This window comes from Sinocyclocheilus rhinocerous, unplaced genomic scaffold (assembly GCF_001515625.1).
Source record: "Sinocyclocheilus rhinocerous isolate Xijiao unplaced genomic scaffold, SAMN03320098_v1.1 scaffold495, whole genome shotgun sequence".
Taxonomy (NCBI): Eukaryota; Metazoa; Chordata; class Actinopteri; order Cypriniformes; family Cyprinidae; genus Sinocyclocheilus; species Sinocyclocheilus rhinocerous.
In genome coordinates, this window is record NW_015629560.1 from 772,306 (window position 1) to 794,345 (window position 22,040).

General features: G+C 35.3%; 1 protein-coding gene across 1 annotated transcript in view; it reads right to left on the bottom strand.

Annotated features, from left to right (window-relative positions):
* Positions 1-22,040, bottom strand: part of LOC107739248 (calcium permeable stress-gated cation channel 1-like) — a 47,565-nt gene that overhangs the window by 17,467 nt on the left and 8,058 nt on the right. The window contains exons 2-8 of the mRNA XM_016551282.1: positions 8,925-9,204; positions 7,274-7,353; positions 5,279-5,366; positions 4,627-4,664; positions 2,629-2,771; positions 1,163-1,214; positions 923-1,045 (exon numbers count right to left, since the gene is read on the bottom strand). Of these exons, the coding sequence (XP_016406768.1) occupies positions 923-1,045; positions 1,163-1,214; positions 2,629-2,771; positions 4,627-4,664; positions 5,279-5,366; positions 7,274-7,353; positions 8,925-9,158 (758 nt within the window). The 5' untranslated portion in view covers positions 9,159-9,204. The remainder of the gene's footprint in view (positions 1-922; positions 1,046-1,162; positions 1,215-2,628; positions 2,772-4,626; positions 4,665-5,278; positions 5,367-7,273; positions 7,354-8,924; positions 9,205-22,040) is intronic.

Consider the following 22,040-nt stretch of genomic DNA (forward strand, 5'->3'; position numbering starts at 1 on the left):
TTGTTTGCATATATGGTTCCATGAAGAACCTTTAAAATTCATGGAATCTTTTGATTGCACAAAAGTTTCTTTATAGTGGAAAAAGGTTTTAAAATATACTTCACAGTAAGAAGTTTTTATTAATTTTTTTTCACTGAAAGAGTGGGGGAGCTAAAAATGGTTCTTCTATGGCATCTCTGTGAAAACCCACTTCTGGAATCTTCAGTTTTAAGAGTGCAATGAAAGATCATCTAACTTTTATTTCATTTTTAAAGTGAATATCACATTTTTCACTCCATTGTAAAAATCGTAATGTAAAATAATATATATATAAAATTTAAATTGTTTAAACTGTAGAAGTATTTATACATCATATTGTTGCAGTACATTTAATTTTAATTGTTTTAATTTTAAATAGTTTAATTTTAAATAAAATAAAATAAAACAAAATATAAAATACTAGTTGTCCAGTCAGGATGATTTTCATTATTGTTTTATCTTATATAGAATCTAATGAGAAACAGTACAAATAATTACAATTGCAGACAAACAAACATCTGAAAGCATTTCTGAAATAAGAAAATTGCTTATTTGTAATGAAAGCACATCACAATTCCCCCCAAAATCTAATGTATGTAAAAACAGTCTTTATATTTTTATATATAAATTATATATAATTTATACAATTGTATTAGTAATTATTTATTAATATATTATTTATTAATAATTATTTTTCTTTAAATTTAGGTTTCCTTTTAAATTTAAATAAAAAATATAATTAGTAATAAATAATTATTCATAAAATTATATTTATTTATTTATTTTAAAATTCTAAATTATATATAAATATATAAAGCCTATTTTAGACCTGTTAAAAACACTGTTAAAAGCAGTGCCCCTTATGGACCAGAAATGTGGTGTAATAACACATGCGCACGAATACAGCTTTTCACCAACCTTCTCATCATCTCTGTATTCCAGTCGTGAGGAATGATGGGCCATGCACAGTACTGTGATCACAAAATACAGCAGAGCAAAGATGCTGTGCAGCCACAGAAATATATTCCTAATGCACGAAGAAAAGAAAGTTATCAACATCATGCCATCAACTTCATGAATATGTACATGCACAACAAGGCTATATGCTTTTCAGGTCTACATTCATCATAAAAAACAAACTTACTGTGCGGGGACATTAGCCACTGTTGTTCGGCCGAAATTCTGTGGGCTATCTCCTGAAAAGTATAGAAATAAACAACTTCATGCTCTTCTCACATACCTGCATCAAAAATAAAACTCTGAAAGTAATTTGAGGCCCGTGTGGTACAGCGCAACTGAATGTGAAATAAAAAAACTCGCTACACCTCAATCATTATGCTTTGGGTTTGGTTGCTATGACAAATTTGTAAATGTACCGGTTTATTTCACAAATACAGTGTCAAATTGTTGCATAGAGATGACAGTAAGTGTCAAAACCCCCACCCTGTTTTAACCAGCCGGCCCCAAAGCTGCACCACAAACTGGTCTACCACACATCCACATTTAACACTTTTAGAGGACCCCAGTAAACTTCTGCCACCAAGGTCGTATGAAAGTCATATGAAAAGCTTATTGCAGGTCCGAAAACAACAAGAGGTAAAGCCAGTGGCTTTCACAATGCTCTTCTTGTGGCGTGGAAAGTCAAGGCCTTTCCCATATTTAACTTGGCCCTTCTAACCCTCTATCGTGCCTCCCAACCGTCTTCAAACACTGTAGGGTGGTCTGAATTATGCTTTTACACACGTCCACTAATGGAGGGTTAAGACTGAGCTCTTCTACATCTTCAAGAGTTTTCCCAGGCTTTTCATAAACTCATTCATCGACAGGCCCACACGGAATCTGCATCCGCAAATGTTACACATTCTCCCAGCTTTGTGCCTTTTTTAAATTGTAGAACTTTCAGCTACATTTAATACATTTTAGCATGTTGAAATACATTCAGCAGAATTCCCTCCAAGTCAATACAGAAAATGTACATTGCCGTCAAAAGTTTGGGGTCAGTCAGATTTGTTGTTTTTGTCTCTTATGTTTACAAAAATACAATAAAAACAGTGGTATACTTAAGTATTATTATAGTTTAAAATTACTGTTTCAATTTTGATACATTTTAAAATATAATTTATTCCTGTGATGGCAAAGCTGAATTTTCAGGAGCCATTTCTCCAGTCTTCAGCGTCACATGATCCTTCAGAAATCATATAATATTCTGATTTGCTGCTCAAGAAACTGTTCTTATTATTATCAATGTTAAAAACATATTATATTTTGTTGGACATCGACTTCAGGATTCTTTGAGGAATAGAACGTTCAAAAGAACAGCATTTATTCAAAATAGAAATCTTACTGACCTCAAACTTTTGAACAGTAGTGAATATATGTACTCTAACACTAACAATCTGTCAAAACTAATTCATGAGATTATTCTGAAGACTCTTTTTTTAGGTGCAAGCACACTGATGAATTAAGATGTAATGGTGATGTAATGTTGTTTTAAAGTTTACTGCCTTTTCCTGGATACCAAACGTGTTGTGTCTGTTGTCATGAATCCTTTATGGCTGAGCACTACTAGAGTAAATAGTAACCAAGCAGTTATGGATCTGGTGGAGGTACCGAGGAGGTTCCCAGAGAGGTTGACAGGCAAGATGATGGTGAGCGACAGCAAACACACCACCATCATGAGCAGGATGATGTGACGCTGGAAAGAAAGGTACGTGATCGCATCAATGCCACATTTACTGCGGATCTCTTCATCCCTACGGGAAGAATAAGGACAAAAAAGTCTATTTAAAAAAAGCCTATTTACAATTGCTTTTTTTATTTGGCAGACACTTTTATCCAAAACCAACTAATATATGCATCAGTATGTGGAAAGAAAGAAAAAGAAAAAGAAAGAAAGAAAGAAAGAAAGAAAACCCTACTTTGGATTTTGGCATCTTCTGTTATTGCGGTTCAACCAACATGCAGAACCAAACCAAACAAAACAAAACAAAACAAAACAAAACAAAACAAAACAAAACAAAACAAAACAAAAAACACAACACAACAAAACACAAAACAAAGCAAAGCAAAGCAAAGCAAAACAAAACAACACAACAAAAAATAAAACACAAAGCAAAACAAAGCAAAGCAAACAAAACACAACACAAAACAAAGCAAAGCAAAACACAAAACAAAGCAAAACACAACACAACACAACACAACTCAACACAAAACAAAGCAAAACACAAAACAAAGCAAAGCAAAACAAAAAACACAAACCAAACAAAAAACAAAACAGACTCTCATGACATGGTCGATAAATCTCTTAAAATATTAGATAATTTGTCCTTTTTACAAAGGTTGTAAAAAGTCATGTGTTGCAAGTCTCTAATCGTTATTTATGAATTAATAATTCATGATATTTGTAAAAAATACTTTTTACATTGAAAAAATACATTTAAATTTTTTTGGAAAATAATGTGTTTTTTTTCTCACATAGAAAATGTTTTCATACTTTTATTACTTGATGGTTCCAGTACACCACATGACATTTTAGAATCAGTAAATTGATGAGGCTTTTCTTGAAAATCAGACTACTATTCAAATGTTTGCGGTCAGTATGCTTTCTATTCATCAAAGAATCCTTAAAAAATGTATCACAATGTCCACAAAAACATTCAACAGCTGTTTCCAACGTTATAATAATAAGAAATGTTTCTTTAGCACCAAATCAGCATATTAAAATGATTTCTGAAGGATCATGTGACGCTGAAGACTGAGTAATGGCTGCTAAAAATTCAGCGTTGCCATCACAAGAATAAATCATATTTTACAATGTTTCAAAATAGAAAACAGTTGTTTTAAGTTGTAATAATATTTTAAAAATATGACTGTTTTTACTGTAATTCTGATGAACATTAAAAGACAAAACCATTTAGAAATCTCACCGACCCCAAACGTTTGAATGGTAGTGTATATTCAAGTTTTTCAAAACCACATGAAACCAACATGAGAACAAACATGTGGCACATGTTTTTTCTTTCCTTGTAAAAGATTTTTCATTTTTTTAATCGTGAACATATTATTGACCCATGTGCATTCTCTAAGAATCAAACCTATGACTATGGTTTTGCTAGATCTGCACTAGTTGAACTAAACAGCAAACACAATCTCTTTGAGAGTTTTCAGAGTGTTTCCAATGAATTATTGAAAAATATATATGTGGCGCCCTTTTTAAAAGACCACACAAATACATGAGGGCGTTGGGGGCTATTATGATTACAAGGAGCCCTCATACACACACAAACACACACACACCCCTCCGTCCTCGCCTCACACAGAGCGAGGAAACTCTCAGCGTGGCCTCTCGGTCGCCGGGGAGTTCAAGAAGCTTTTAAGGGAACCAGCTAAATATGGCACCAACATGCCATTTGAGTCGTCCAAATAACATCTCTGCAACCGTGGAGACAGACTAGCGGCTGGTTTACGGTTCTGAAAGGCCTTTGAGCGTGCCCAGACGTTAGACGTGCTGGTCCACCTTCACCCCGTGTTTTCCCTTCTTAATGAGATATAACATGAGCAAACAGAACGCTGGCTGATGACATCACCATGCACTTCTTGCACACTTACTTCATGTGGTACAGAGATGTTAGCCAGGAACAGAAGCCCTATAAAGAGAGGGAGGGAAGACAACGGTGTCATAAAAAGGTCTGGCATATAAAAAAAGAGCGCGTCTGGCTAGCTTAGCATCTGTCAGAATCATTAGTCCTTTAAGTGAACGCGGACAGCGTAACAAGTGGAAAAAGCCATGCGAATGCATGCAATGTCTTTAACGTGGCTGTGATGTCTTGAACTGTCATTGCACATAAAACGCAAGGAGACAGAGTGAGGTCAGAATATAAACAGACAGATAGTGTGCATAAAAGAAAATAGCGTCTAAGTGCACAGGCTATTTTATATGACATCAGCTCTGGGGCGACGCTCCGTAATAACCCACGTCGACAGATTGAACTTTGTGTGTGCCTCTGTATGTCTTTACGTTTCAGTGGTAGTAAATTCGCATCACTGTGAATATGACATTAAAAACACAGTCTATTAGTTGTACTCATGCTTTTATTTGTTTCTAGGCAGGGGTGTCGTTGATAACGACAAGGCCCTGTGGGTTTTTGCACTGCCAAATGTTGTAAATTCTAGCAAAGATCCTGTTTCTGCATGATCAAATATTTCTTAAATGTCTGTGATGATGTTTGTCACTTTCTTCTCTTTTACAAAAGGTTCTCACCATGTCCTTGGTCTCTGAGTCTGATGGGCTGGATTCTGACGGGGTTTTCTCTTTCTCACTTTGTTCTCCATAGAATAGTGATGTCAAGCTATAGAACAAAGACAAACAATAAAAATGACAGGTAACACTTCAAAAAAAAAAAAAACTTCACACACTGTTAGAAAATTCTATTATACTAGACTGGGGCAAGTTATCAGTTTTTACTACATATTTTTCAAGATGGGTATATTTGGGATTGTTATAAATATTATTAATACTTTAAATGTTAATATCAAATATTAATAATATTAAATGTTTCTCATAATGTACTAACCCTTGGCTACAAAAAAGCTATTGAATATTTTCCATAACTGCCCAAGAAAAAGATACAGTTCATTTAACACACACAATAACATTGTTTGAAATATAAACTTCCATCGAAATTCAAAAGCCAACTTCTATATTTCTGTATTAATATATTATACAGTAGGCTATTTAATAGCTTTTCAGCAAAAATAAAAAGTAGAGCAACTGGACCACAAAACAAAAAATGTAAAAGACAACATTCAACAGAAATGTAATTTAATTAATCCTATAATTTACAAGGTATAAAACACTTGTGATAACTTGCCACGACCTGATGTTTATCTTCATCCTGTGAACACAATTGAACATTTCAGTTAAAACCTACCTTCATTATACAGTATAGTAGTTGATGAATGCTTGAACGTGTGCTTTTATACTTGTTAATTTGGGTAACACTTTATTACTAGCATATTGGCTGTTTATAAAGCACATATTAATGCCTTAATCTGTGTGACCATATTTTAGATCCATTAAACCTACCCAATACCTAAACATAACTACAACAACTACCTTAATTAGTATGCAGCAAATTAGGAGTTTATTGAGGAAAAACTCTTGGTTAATAATGATCATGAGTTCCCTAATCTGAAGTGTTACCCAGATAACCACATATAAAACAACCATTTAAGCAAATTAACTTTTGATTCAAAACCGTACTAAGACATAACCCTTGTGACGACTAGCCATAGTCTTTTGTAAATAGAGTATGTTGTTAGTCCCCTCACTGGATGAAGCCTTTTCTATTACAAATATCCCTCTCAAGATTCCATCAGTGATAGGCCTGAAAGCATTTTTTCAGAGTCTTAACTCAATGCCAGATTCAAAACTAGCCTCAAGATCAGAAAACTGCAAGCATTTCTACCCAGGTCTATTATAGGCAATGAAAAGGCGCAGGTGAAATGCTAGTGTATACAAATGTGAAAATGCTATTTCTGTGAAAGCCAGAGCTTTCTCTTCTGTGGCCTGATGCAATGCTTTGCAAATATACTCACTAAGAATCAGCTGCACATTCACATAAACAAAGACTTTAATGTTACATGCTGATGCAGAATAAAGCAGCGCTGCTGCAACAGAAGTCTTAAGACTTATGATCGAATTCCACCCCCTGCTCCCACAGGGACACATTTTTATTTTTTTTCAAGAAACAGGTCTCTTGAAAATATGAGCAAAATACAAATGAAATGGAATTTAAAATGAAATGCAGAAGAAGAACAAATTACAAAATTGATATATACATTTTGTCATTTGTTCTTCAATGGCCCATCGTCAGTTATTCCTTATGTGTGTATATATATATAGTTATATATATATATATATATATATATACATATATATATAAGGAATAACTGACGATGGGCTTTGAATTATTAGAAAATAATGCACACCTGAGGTGGTAATGTGGAAATACATACAATTGTTTATTTATATAATCAATATGTATATATTATATATAAGAATATATGTTTCAGCCCATATAATCAGACCAATAATGTAACATCATGATCTAAATTGTCCTGTGTAACCAGCAGGTGGCACCAGGATCTCACACTGACCTGCTAAGCATTGAGTTCACTCAACCACCACACACAGTTGTTAAATTATTTACATCTTAATGCATTCTTCAAACAATCAACAGTTCTGAGATGATACCTGTCATTTTCCATAAGCAGAGCCAGGCGGCCGTAGTCCCACGCTGCCTTCCTCAAACAGGAGAAGATCAGAAGCAGGAACTAAAATACAGAGACACCAAACCAGTTATATCAGCATACATATTGTGTTTTAAAGTGGCCTTTATAAAAACAATAAAAAAAGTAATTTACAGGGAAACTGTTAGTAAATGATGTGCACAGTGAACCTGATCTCATATAGAGAATGTGAATAATCCAGATTATAGTCACTGCGTCACTTTAAATGTGTGTCAAAGCTATTGATATAAATAGAGTAAGAACTATTTGTGTAAGCAAGCACTCACTAGACCCCTGGCCAGCAGTAATAATTAGCCATTTCTTTGTCCTGAGAAAGACGAGGTGAGTGGTTGTCTTGGAAACTAACAGGCAGTGAGGTCTGCACGCACACTTGTGTTCATAATGACTCCGGAAGGAAGAGTCAACGACAAGACAACTTAAAACACTGACTGCTGGGAAGCTACAGGTCTCTATTGAGCTTGCTAGATTGCTGGTTAGCAACTTGTTCTTAAAGGTGAAGCGTGTCGTTTCTGCCCCCGGAAATGTCACCAAAAAGAACTGGGGGGTCCTGCTGTTTATAATTGACATAATCGATTCATTATTTTGAGTCTGACGGTTTCAATACATCGGTTGATGCGGTTTACAAAATTCATTCTCAAAATAATCTGATTTGGTTGTCAAGTTGAATTCAAATGTGTATATACTACTGTTCAAAAGTTTGGGGTCAGTAAGATAAAAAAAAGAAAAGAAATGAATACTTTTAATAGGCAAAAATGTATTGAATTGATCAAAAGTGACAGTAAAGACGTTGTTACAAAAACTTCTATTTGCAATAAATACTGTTCTTTTGAATTTTGTTAAAAAAAAATCATCCTGAAACGTTGACATTTTTGTACTTTTCAATGAAAATATTAAGCTCTACAACTTTTTTCATCACTGATAATAATAAGAAATGTTTCTTGAGCACCAAATCAGCTATTGAGCTATTTTAAATTGTAATAATATTTCACAATTTTCTGTATTTTTTACCAAATAAATGCAGCCTTGGTGAGCATAAGAGACTTCATTGAAAAACATAAAAAAAAAAATCTTACAGACCCCAAACTTTTGAACTCAATTTTGAATATGAGTGTAGTGGGACTAAATTTTACGCAAGCTGCATTTTTTCTTTTGATTTTGGGGTGAAATATGACTTCCCAGATAGCACACGTACGTCTGCAAGATGTCTGTTAAAGATAGCTTCTTCTGGAAAGCACCTGCTGTGTACAGACATCTGATAAACGTAATTAAGGTGTCAGATTTACATTCATTCTAAATCAAAAACATCTTATAGACATTTTTTTTTTTTAAGATTTATTTTTGCCATTTTGCCTTTATTAAGATAGGATAGTGTAGAATAGACAGGAAGCAAAGTGGGAGAGAGAGAGAGGGAGGTTGCATCAGGAAAGGTCCTCGAGCCGGGATTCGAACTCGGGACGCCTATAGCACAATGGCATTATATGTCGGCGTTATACATCTTGCACAGACTGAACGCTTGATCAGTAAATCAGGAAAGTAACTTCATGTCATGCAGCTGCAGCTAAACGATGCTGTAGAACTTTTTAAATATGTTGTACCAGCCACAGAACGACGTTGATGGCGAGGACGGTGGGGACTCCTCCGAAAGGCAGGCCCTGCAGGACGCTGCTGCGGGAGTGAGAGCGATAACATCTCTCTGCTGTGCTGTTCTCCTCCATCAGTGAGCTCAGGAAACTCCTCACATCCAGCTCCTCCACAGGACTGCTACCGCCTGCGGGCCAGGTCTCAAACACCGGCTGAGCTGTACCCCACAGGTCAGAGCGCACCGCCATGGCAGTGGCGCGGGTCTCAGAAAGCCCTTCGAACGTCAAAGCATCACTGAGGAGAGACAACAGGAAACAAAAAAATGAATCGGGTGAAAAGTTTAAAAAGATAACACTGAATGTACTCAAATGATGACGTCAACTACAAAATTAGTCAATCTGGAAACAAAAAACAGCCTCAGAGACTTACTGAACATCTTTTTTTTGGGTTTTGTTTTCGTTTTTACCCTCAGGAAGATAAGTTTTCATCAGCTACTCCCATAGGTTAAGTGTGTGTAAAGCAGGGGAAATCTTAGCCTTCTCCTGGCCATGTAATAGGCCATATGAACATATCAATAGGGAATTCAAATTGCTATTCCGGAAAAACGTTGCCCGTGACTGCCAATCTACGATCACTTTCCCATCCTTAAACCAAAACATAATTGATAGTGAGAAGGGAACTGACTGTAGCTTAAAAGTGCTGTGAGTGTAAGAAAGTGCTAAATACTGTAAATGAACATTTTAAAATTATTATTTAGTACTACTACTACTAATAGTAATCATTTAAAAATATTATCCAAATATGTAAAATAATTGTATGTACATCACTGCTCAAACATTTGGGGTCAGTAAGATTTTTAAAAAAAATATAATTTAATACTTTTTAATAATTAATAATTACATTAAATTAAATGTGATCACAACTGCATTAAAAATGTAGCAAAATTTCCTCAAAAATATTAAGCAGAACAACTGCTTATTACATTTTAAGATATATTAAAACAGAAAAGAGATATTTTATAATAACATTTAAATGATAATAGTATTTCAAAGTATTATGAACTGTTTACTGCATTTATGATCAAATAAATGCAGACTTGGTGAGCATATTCAAAAACAATAAAAATCTTATCAACCCCCCAAAAAGGATGTCTAATCAATTTAATTCACAAAACTATGAATGAAACTACAAAACTGTGCCCTATGAACTGTCTAATTTAGTTTTTTTCTGGATTCTGAGTTTTATGATTTAATACAAATTTAATTTAATTAACTTAACTTAATTAATTTAAAAGTAATCAAATGTAATTTGGCAGACAAACTGCTACACAACAGAGGTTTACTGTTTACATTAAAACATGGATGAAAAATATTGTGATATTCCTTAAAAATAATGTTGAACAATGTCATTGTAAATTGTATTGTTGTTGTTATTTTTGTTGCTTTGAGAATATATTCTACTGAACAATAGTAATATATTTATTTCACAATTTCTTGAAGATATTCTTTTTTGGAGAGTTGTAGTGAAGACCTTTGAGTTTCTATGTTGTATCAAATGAAATGGTGAAATGCTTGTGAAGTGACTCAGAGCAGCTTTGGAGATTAAGTTTATGTGGAGCATCTTCATATAGTGAAATGTTGAAAATAAGAGTATGTGTGAAATAGATAAAACTGTATGAGACACACAGAACTTGCAGACATTTTACACTTTTATAGACACTAGTCCACATCACAGTTTGAGTGTAAAACCCTACTTTTCATTTATTAATCAAAATGTTACCAAAATCTGTGACATTCTGCATTATAGGCCTATTGTACGTTCAGTTGTTATGACTGGATTTCACAATTTCGTCCACATATTCAGCACTATGAAAATCATAGGACCCTATATTATCTTTCTGAGGTACGCCGGTTCAAACAGTTCAAGCATTGTGCAAATTGGTGCTGGCTATGGTGACATTTGAACAAACATTTCTAAAACTTTAGACAAACATTAGGGCAGTTCGAAGCACCACTTCCATTCAGTTTAACAGATGTGTTTCGATTACCTTTATGAATATTGCCCTCAAGCACATTAACAGGAACACACAAACCAGCTCACTGGTTGTTTGTTGATATTACAGATAATGGTTTGCCTTAAACTGCTGGTTGCCATAATAGCAAATCATCTCCCAACTCACACATAGACTGAGCCACTTTACATCGGTCATGTAATCCTCATAAAATCACTTTAAGATGCTACATCATCCTCAAGTCTAAACACATCTAATCTAAGACGGTATCTTTTCAAAAGGTACATCTTTGTACCTAAAGTGCCCATATTAGTACCTTAAAGGTACATATTATTACCTAAAGTCAGTGAACATATTAGTAACTAAAAGGTACAAAGGTGCAGAGGCGGACAGTAATGAAGTATTTTTACTTTACTCAAGTAAATTTAAAAAGTATCTGTGGTTTATCAGAGTGTTTTTCTTTGGACAACTTTACTTCAATACATTCCAAAGCATAATGTCATACTTTTTACTGCACTTCATTTCATAAATAAAAGTTGTTGTTCGTTTTACCTTTAAGAACATTAAAAATGTAGTACTTTCTTGTACTCAAGTAAATCTTTGAATTACTTTTACTTGAGTAAAAGTAAGAAAGTAATAGATTTCTAATGTAATTAAGTATTAAATTATATTTAATATGAAACGTAGTGCAGTAAAAAGTACAATATTATGCTTTGGAATGTTGTGAAGTAAAGTTTTCTAAAGAAAAACACTCTGATAAAGTACAGACACCTGAAAAGTACTTTTACAGCAGAGTAAAAATACTTCACTACTGTCCGCCTCTGCAAAGGTGTAGCTATACCTTTTGAAAAGGTATCAAATGAAGTACAGAGTATTTAACTAACAAGACCATCAGGTCTTCATCTATCTATCTATCTATCTATCTATCTATCACTAGGAAAGCCTAGCAACTAGCCTAGGAAATGCTAACAAACAACATGTTAAATCATGCTAGCAACATGTTAGAAACATGCAATGTGTTAAACCATGTTAACATTTTAAAACGTTAGTAATATACTAATTCAAGCTAGCAACATGTTAAAAAACATGCTAGCAACAACTAAAACATATTAGCTATGTGCTAAAAATGCTAAAACCATATTAGCTTTTTCAAACATTTAAGGCTTTCTCAAGTCAACATAAAAGTTTGTCCTAACAAATTTACTCTCTAGTTCTGTTATGGCACTGTGAAAATAAATTCATGAAATAAATCCCATCATAATAACAAGATCATATAAATTAAATAAATTCAGTCTCAACAATTTTTTTGGTATGCTTACAGATCTCCTATTTTATCAGTACTATAAAAAATTAAAGCTGTCGATCAATTAAAAATGTTCATTAAATTAATAATATGCAGATTAATTGATTGAATTACAGTTACTCATATATCAATACTTGCAGAGAAAAGCCACCAAATAAAGATGAATCAAACACATTACATTATTGTGGCAGATGAGTAAATCTTTGAAATAAAATCTTCATGTTCATGCTAAGAATAGTTTGACTAACTTAAAGTCAGGCAATTAGCTTATTTCATATTCTAGCTCGTCGTCATCTTGACAAATGTTTTCATTTGTCACACTTCTGACATGACTAGATCAGAAATTGGAATATGAATATACAAGGTCCAAGATCCCAAACAAATATTAATTACTAATAATCATTATGGCATATAAAGACAACTTTATAATGGGAATTATATCATATATAATTACTGTAATGTTAGCACCATTCTGCTGTTCATTCACAGTCATTGATTTCACAGTAAATTTCTGACTACAGTAATTTATTGTAAAATAATACTCTTTAATCCTGTAAATTCCTGGCAATTTTTTACAGTGTGATCTACAGTCCACAGCAATCAATTTTGCAATTGGGTTTGTCAGTCTGGTCACGGCAGACATGGGACACTCAGTGCTTTGTTTTAGAGAGTGAGAGGCCACTCCAGATCATTTTGTGCTGGTATCAGGTCACAGTCTCCTGTATCCTGTACACAAACTTCCTCCTTCTTCTTCCCCCAGTCAAACAGTCATACGATAACTAACTTCACCACTACAACACACATGCCACCCAGCATCTGGCTCTTGTATATACAGACACGAATAATACAATCTGGAATTGAACTTCCAGTTCACAGAATATACACTGCTCAAAAAAATTAAAGGAACGCTTTGAACATCAGATCTCAATGGGGAAAAATATCATGCTGGATATCTATACTGATATGGACTGGGTAATGTGTTAGGAATGAAAGGATGCCACATCGTTTGATGGAAATGAAAATTATCAACCTACAGAGGGCTGAATTCAAAGACACCCCAAAAATCAAAGTTGAAAAATGATGCAGCAGGCTAGTCCATTTTGCTGAAATTTCATTGCAGCAACTCAAAATGGTACTCAGTAGTTTGTATAGCCCCCACATGCTTGTATGCATGCCTGACAACGTCGGGGCATGCTCCTAATGAGACGACGGATGTTGTCCGGGGTATTCCCTCCCAGATCTGGACCATCAGTGAGCTCCTGGACAGTCTGAGGTGCAACCTGGCAGCATCGGATGGACCGAAACATAATGTCCAAGAGGTGTTCTATTGGATTTGGTCAGGCGAGCGTGGGGGCCATTCAATGGTATCAATTCCTTCAACTTCCAGGAACTGCCTGCATACTCTCGCCACATGAAGCCGGGCATTGTCTTGCACCAGGAGGAACCCAGGACCCACTGCACTAGCGTAGGGTCTGACAATGGGTCCAGACAATGGGCTGGGCTCTGGGTCTGGCTGTGCTCTGGATCGGGGGTAGACGCTCTCCAGACACCGGATGATAGCCTCCCTCCAGTACAGTCCGGTGGTGTCTGGGAGGTCGACGGGGCGGTAGTAGTTGGCCCCGATCCAGAACAGGGAGTTCAGCGCAGTGTCGTCGAACACCGTTAAAACGGCGAGCTGGCTGAACTCCACAGCATACTCCAAGAGGGAAAGGTCCTTGTGGGCGATGGAGGTAAACTTAACAGCGAGGGAATCCATGGGGAAGCAAACACTACGGAAACAAAAAACACTGAATGGAAAACAGAAAACAAATGGAGGGGAAACACGTAGTTAAATAGTTTGTGGGTCCGGTCTTCTGTCACGATACGCTGCCGGAAGGAACGAAGGAGCCGTGGATAAACGAAACTGCAATTTATTCAATCCACACTTGGAAGGGAAGGAAGACACACGTACACAACTGGTAGATCCGACAAACACAGACTGAACAGACTGGGGCTTAAATACACAGGATAACGAGGGAATTGGAAGGAACACAGGTCAACAGAATGACTAATTAGACAGACAACTAGGACTGGAACTGGAACGACCAAATAAGGGCACATGAGGGAGAAACTGGGTCACGGGGAGTACATGGGGAACAAAACACAAAGACAGTCCAAACCTGACAATGGCAGTCAGGGTGCCATGGTCTAGCCTGTAGAGGTCTGTGCATCCCTCCATGGATATGCCTCCCCAGACCATCACTGACCCACCACCAGACCGGTCATGCTGAATGATGTTACAGGCAGCATAACATTCTCCACGGCTTCTCCAGACCCTTTCACATCTGTCACATGTGCTCAGGGTGAACCTGCTCTCATCTGTTAAAAGCATAGAGGGCCAGTGGCGGACCTGCCAATTCAATGGCAAATGCCAATCGAGCTCTACGGTGCTGGGCAGTGAGACCACTAGAGGACGTCGGGCCCTCAGGCCACCCTCATGAAGTCTGTTTCTGATCGTTTGGTCAGAGACATTCACACCAGTGGCCTGCTGGAGGTCATTTTGTAGGGCTCTGGCAGTGCTCATCCTGTTCCTCCTTGCACAAAGGAGCAGATACCGGTCCTGCTGATGGGTTAAGGACCTTCTACGGCCCTGTCCAGCTCTCCAAGAGTAACTGCCTGTCTCCTGGAATCTCCTCCATGCTCCTGAGACTGTGCTGGGAGACACAGCAAACCTTCTGGCAATGGTACGTATTGATGTGCCATCCTGGAGGAGTTGGACTGCCTGTGCAGCCTCTGTAGGGTCCAGGTATCGCCTCATGCTACCAGCAGTGACACTGTCCCTAGTCAAATGCAAAACTAGTGAAAAACAGTCAGAAAAGATGAGTAGGGAAAAAAATGTCAGTGGCCTCCACCTGTAAAACCATTCCTGTTTTGGGGGTCTTCTCATTGTTGCCCATCTAGTGCACCTGTTGTTAATTTCATTAACACCAAAGCAGCTGAAACGGATTAACAACCCCCTCTGCTACTTAACTGACCAGATCAATATCCCAGGAGTTTAATTGACTTGATGCTATACTCTGATTAAAAAGTGTTCTTTAAATTTTTTGAGCAGTGTATATGACTCATACGGCATACTACAATTTAGACAACATTTCAAGTCCATTGATAATTTTATTTTTCAAAACAATTTTCTTTAGAAATATTATACAATTTAAAACATAAAAACAATATCCAATACAATATTGCAATAATTTTATATTAAATATATTAAAATTTGAATATCTTTACATTTAGCTAACAGTTACAAATACATAGCTCTTAAAATACAGTGATATTACTCAAGTAATATCAAACCATGTTTACATTGCAATATAAAGCTTGGTATCTAAATAGGGTTGTACAGCAAGCAACCAGTATGAAAAATATTGTTGATAGAAAATAATGCAACATCCCACATAATTCACTACTTTACTACTGTCAGCTCAAACAAATAACCAATAGCACCCAAGGACGCTGCACTGTCGCTGACAAAGATGAGTTCTTCCAGTCGGAGAGATGGTGCATAGATGGCTCTTTTGTTTTATAGTCTGACTCCCATCTTCTGGCCATGGGTTAGGGGAAAAAAACAAAAACAAAAACAGCCTATGCAGCACACATTCTGTCACAGGTTAAGGAATCATTAATATTACAAGTAAGCAATCGCTTTTGCAAAAACGTGCATACACATGGTATACTATATAATGCTGTACAACACATAAATAAACAACATGCCGTACTAAAATACATTATTTAACATTATTTCACAAATAATATAAACCGTAATAGTGAAATAATGGGAGATAAACTATGTCATATTCCTCAAAATTAAGGGTCATCTCACTCTAATAGGTGTTTGTTTTGTAGTTTACTTGAAAAGACAATGAGTAACAGAAGAAACACATACGCGTCTATAGTCCCATGGCTGTGGGGTGAGCAGCTGGAGATGCAAAGAGCTAAAGCCAACTGAGCTCCTGAATGAAATGCTGAAAAATGACACAAAGATACCTCTCATGCGGCAGAGAGTCACTGGGTGTAAACCCAACCAGAGCTTTCTGGTTCAGTACAAACAAACTCTTAAATGCTGCTCACGATCGCAAGGCAGTGCAAAGGAATTCATGATGTTCTTCACACTAAACTCAACATATGCTGAAGTTTGAAAATAGCAAAAATAAAAATCACAATCATAAAAAAATATAAATGTATCAGGATCATTCTCTGAAAACATTTGTGACAAAAAGTGTGTTTTTTTAGCATATGTAAAATACATACAGTGTGTATGTGTATCCATACTGGGGTCATACTACAATACAATCTAAAAAAAAAAAAAATGATAAAAGATAAAAAAAAATAGATTGAGTTTGAATTTAAGAAAATGTTTTATTTTGCCCATGTCCACAAATGTCTGTCTACTACTGAGCGAACAACCTAATGAACAACTAAAAATATGTTTATCACAACACCATGCAGCCAGAATCATATGACGATATTTTCTTCTGTGGTGGACATTTTGAACACATTATTGCAAGTGGTTTTGTCCTCTTGATCTTTTCTCAGAGAACTTTGTTGAGAAATTTCCCCAAAAGGGTGGTACAAAAAAATTGCATACGCCAGTGCCATGTTGATATGTGATCCACAAAATATTAGATGATCTTATATTGTTTTTTGTATTTTAATTTTTTTTATATATATGATGCCTTTGGGCCCGAAATACAATATTAGATTGCCCTGACTTCTGAACCACAAGAATCAACTACAGTGCTTGTCCACACAGTAAAACCATTTGTCAGCTGAAGTCCCATTACCTGCTTGAGCAAGCACATGAACTTGGGAGTATGGATGAAAAAAGGAGAAAGCCTGAGACAGCAAAAGGCAAGACATAAATAATACTGTGAACTTGAATCGACTCATTTAATGAAAGATAAAAGTGTTATGCCCCCATGAAACGACTAACGATTACCTTTAATAAAACAATATCAGAGTCTGATGGCTCTAGCGGGGAGATCAGTGAGTCATGATTCAACATGCTTTTATCCTCACAGTACTTCTTGTTTGTGTTGTGCGTGCATCTTTTACTGCAAAGTCACTGAATGTAGGTTACATTTCTGTTTCCTCCAAATCAGCTCTCAGATCCTGAGGGCTCCTGAATACAAATGAGTCACAGCGTCATATTTCAGAATTCATTCTTATTGCATTCGCTCGATGCGTTTTGGAAGTAATCTTACTTCCCAAATAGAGAGGTGCAGGCTACTGCTATAACAGCTTTCTTGTGGTTTTTATTTGAGAAAAAATGTACAAATACATTTATAGCTTATTCAAGATTATTAAGCAATTATTAAGCAAATTAAGCAATTATTAATAAGCAATGAAGCATTCTATATTTTTAGAACAAAATATTAACAATTTATATATATATATTGAAAAAAACCGTAATTTTGTGAAATATTATTACAATTTCAAATATTGATGCAAAACTGAATTTTAATTAAATTTTTCTATTTTAAATAAATGCTGATCTTTTTATTTACATAAGAATTCTGAAAAAAGTATCAATCATTACAAAAAATAAATAAATAAAAATAAGAATATCCAACACTAACAATAAATCAGCATTAGAGTGATTTCTGAAGGATCAAATTCAGCTTTATATCACAGGAATAAATTATATTTTATTTTTATTAAGCAATAATAAGCAATGAAGCATTCTATATTTTTAGAACAAAATATTTACAATTTATATATATATATTGAAAAAAAAACGTAATTTTGTGAAATATTATTACAATTTCAAATATTGATGCAAAACTGAATTTTAATTAAATTTTTCTATTTTAAATAAATGCTGATCTTTTTATTTACATAAGAATTCTGAAAAAAGTATCACAGATTACAAAAAATAAATAAATAAAAATAAGAATATCCAACACTAACAATAAATCAGCATTAGAGTGATTTCTGAAGGATCAAATTCAGCTTTATATCACAGGAATAAATTATATTTTATTTTTATTTTATAAGTATATTAAAATAGAAACTGTTACTTTAAATTGTATAATATTTCACAATTTTACCTTTTTTCTGTATTTTTGATCAAATAAATGCAGCCTTGATGAGCATAAGAAACTTCTTTGATAGATAAAAATTACTAATATACGTATATATTTGTGTGTGCGTGTGTGTGTTATTAATATATGTTACTAAAAATACATGAAATATTAATATAAAAATTATTCTAATCTACGTATGTTTTCTTTCAATAATCTATTTTTAAATAAGAATGTATATATTAATTCCATTTAACTGTATTTTTTAATACATTTTTAGATTTAAAATGTCTAATTTCATCACTGACTTACTGAAAATCCCTGCTAGGCAGGAAATATTGCATTACTTTTCCCACTCATACTTCAGACGGGAATCCCTTGGCTTGATTCGCTGTGACTGAACGGATAGATTAGCCACAGAATATCCAGGGAGCATCCTGCCAAGATGAAAGAAGCCCTCCTCTAGACACCCCACCATCCACAACTCACATTCTCATCAATCTAGAGGTCATAAAGCCCACAGTCCTGGAGCAGACTTGGTGACATAATGAATCTACTACATGACAAAGCCTAGCTGCAATTAAATATGCTCATTAGATAAGAACAACCTAATAAAAGCTGCTGTTATGCAATGAGGAATAAGAGTGGCAGATAACAATTATAGTAATATAGATATGAATTATTGTAGTATAGCAATTGTAGTTTTTCTTAGGGTCTTCAAGGTGTTCTGAGTGTTTGTAGCATGTTTCTAAGCAGTTGCTAGGTTGCTTACTGGTGGCTTCTATAGCCTACTGTGTGTCCGTGTCCACAGCACAAATGCTGCTGAGCATCAATGTTTAAAGCCGTGTTACAATTCACAGGGCCCCTACGCAGTTTCACAGCTCCCTACAAACTCAGCATGGGGTGTCTGTAGAAGTTCACTTCACTTGATAATATGTGTTCCTTTGGAATGCCCTGCTACATCATCAAACACAGATGACACTTGAATCACACAGATTCTAGGTGTCCAATATGTAAATTATTGTAAAATGCATAATACTTGAAAGCCTGATAAATAACAGTTGTGATGTATAATGTGAAAATAAGTGTGATATGGTTCATTTAAAATATGCATGTGTGTTCCTACCATATGTAGTGCACTTTATACTTGCCCACAACTGCCTAGCAACACTCCTAAGGTGAATTAAACTGTTCTTATTCTGTACATTTGACTCGATATCGAAGTACATATGTTCCCTATGCCATGTGCTGTGCTTTTCATTGCATTCCCTATACAATTTGGAATCTCACTTATTTGAGTATTCAAATATTATGAAGTCCACTTTGGAGGGTACTATTGCACCCTAAAACTTATGGTTGGAATTTTTTCAAAATACCCCTAGGAGTTTTCAGGACCATTTCTAGGCATAGATGTCTGTTGAATAGGCGTCTTCTCTGCTAAGTTCGGTACTTTGAGTTCAGTTTCATTAGATGTGTTTATGCTGCCTTTATGTGCAATCAGAAATTTCTGAAGTTGTAATTACGAGTTTGTCAAGTGCTTTGCTGTCGGAATGAAAAGGAATCATGGAGGACGTCTTATTCATGAGTTCATTCTTGCCCACTTACTGTGGAAATCATATAATTAAAGTCAAAATGTATAGGAAATACTTTGTCAATATCCATTGGCTAAATATCAATATTTTTAATAAAATACCAATATTTTAACCAAAATGTAATGTCCTATTCATTGGCATCCATTCAGCTTGCTGACAATGCTGGAATTTTGGTCAGATATGCTGTTTTCACTGTGTACTATACATACAATTTGTGTCGAATGGTTATTTATATATGTAAATACAGTACACATGACTGAAATGACAAGAGAAAGCAATGCAAATCAACAGTGCTACAGCTATGTTTATCTCCTCCGCCATGTTTTAAGTTTATGGCCTGCCCAGGTTGAAAACTTTGGGTATCAAAGGCCTTGTCCACACTAACACGTTTTCATTTGAAAACGCATCTCTTTCTCTCCGTTTTGCCCTCTCGTCCACACTGAGATGGCATTTATGTCAAGGAAGCTTTGTCAAGGAGCTTTCTGAAAATGCTCTCCAAAGTGGATACATTTGAAAACGCCGTTTTTTACATTGTAGTTTGGACTGTGAAAACGGAGGCTTTTGAAATGATGACGCATGTTTAGTCATGTGACACATATTGTATCAATAGATATCTTTGTTTATACCAGTATTGTGCCTGTTATGTGCTATTCACTTTCACACTATTGCTACGAATGTGTTACTTTGTACACTCTTCATATCACAGTCCTGCAAAGATGACAGAAAATGTACTTGCGTTTGCTGCAAAACATGAGGGCAGTTGCGTTTTAGAGCAGACATACAATCGTGAGTGAGCGCAACCTGAACGCGTTAGTGAATGGTGAGATATTTTCCGGAATAAAATGATCCTGCCAGAAGAATTGCATAAAAATGTATCATGTCGGTTCCGTCTGTAGCGTCTCAGTGAGCTTTTTTGTTGATTTAAGCATGCGAAGTAAAGCGAATTTAACGGGGGTTTATTTGGAAAATGCTTGAAAACGCTAGTGTGGACGGAGAGCGTTTTAAAACAAAAACGCCATTTTCAAATGTATCTAGATTCATGTAGATGCAGCTAAAAATTAGTTTCATAGTTGTAAATATGCTGTTAATCTCCAAAACTAGTAGGCCTATTTACAATAATTCTGATTTGTTAATTGATTAGTCCCACCTGTTCCTTGCTTTCAGCATAAGAAAATTGATGCAGGATATACTGAAATGACATATTTTTAAATGAATGACAGGTCTGTAAAATAACTATACACAAGGATTTCACTTAGGGTGCCAAAATGGCCCTGCGTAACTGATGCTTGCCTAAGCAAACCATGCTAATTATGGTTTCCCATCGTCCCATGCTATTACCTTTTTGAGTGATGCACATTTATATAGATTGTCTTATTGCATAAACTGTGCAGTGGTGATTATTTCAGTATGTTCTCTATGTTCTATTAAGATCTATTCTTGACAGAAAGGATGTGAGTCATGAATGCAGTAATGTGACATCAAAGCAGCAATCTGGCTTATCACTCACTCTTTCACACACACTCTCACACACACACACACACACACACACACACATGCAAGCTGCATCAGCTAAGCCAATATTAAAGGTAAAGGAAGTAATTTTTTTGATGATGCAATAGCCTACTTTCTTCTAACCCAGCTTAATTTGAACAACTATATGTAAGCCATTCATAGGTTGATTAGATAGCGTGGCTGTTTGACGACCAATAGCAAATATGGGGAGTCTTCTGGAAACCAGTTTTAAAATAATGTATTTTTTTCCCCCTCGTTGGAATCACTTTGGGAATTATTTGTTTACTGATGAACAAAAAAAACATTGCCAGACAATTAGAATACACCCAACTTTAAAAAGCTAAGCATTTAAAACAACAGATGACATAACTGCATCACGTATAATCGTGCACTGGTGTTGATGTTATGTAGCGTCTGGACCAACCAGACACACTTTTTTTTTAGTTATATTTAACAAATACTCTGTAACACCCCTCAGTCAACAGAGCGTTTATATTATATGTTGGTACATAAGCAATATATTAGTGTTCTAAGAATCTTTAGTAATTTTGATTCGAGTTCCATATGCAAATTACCATGCTCTCACACAAAGGGTCATAAAACTCCCCAGTATTTCCAACCTCCCGCTTGGAATTTCAGCCTTTCTCATTGGA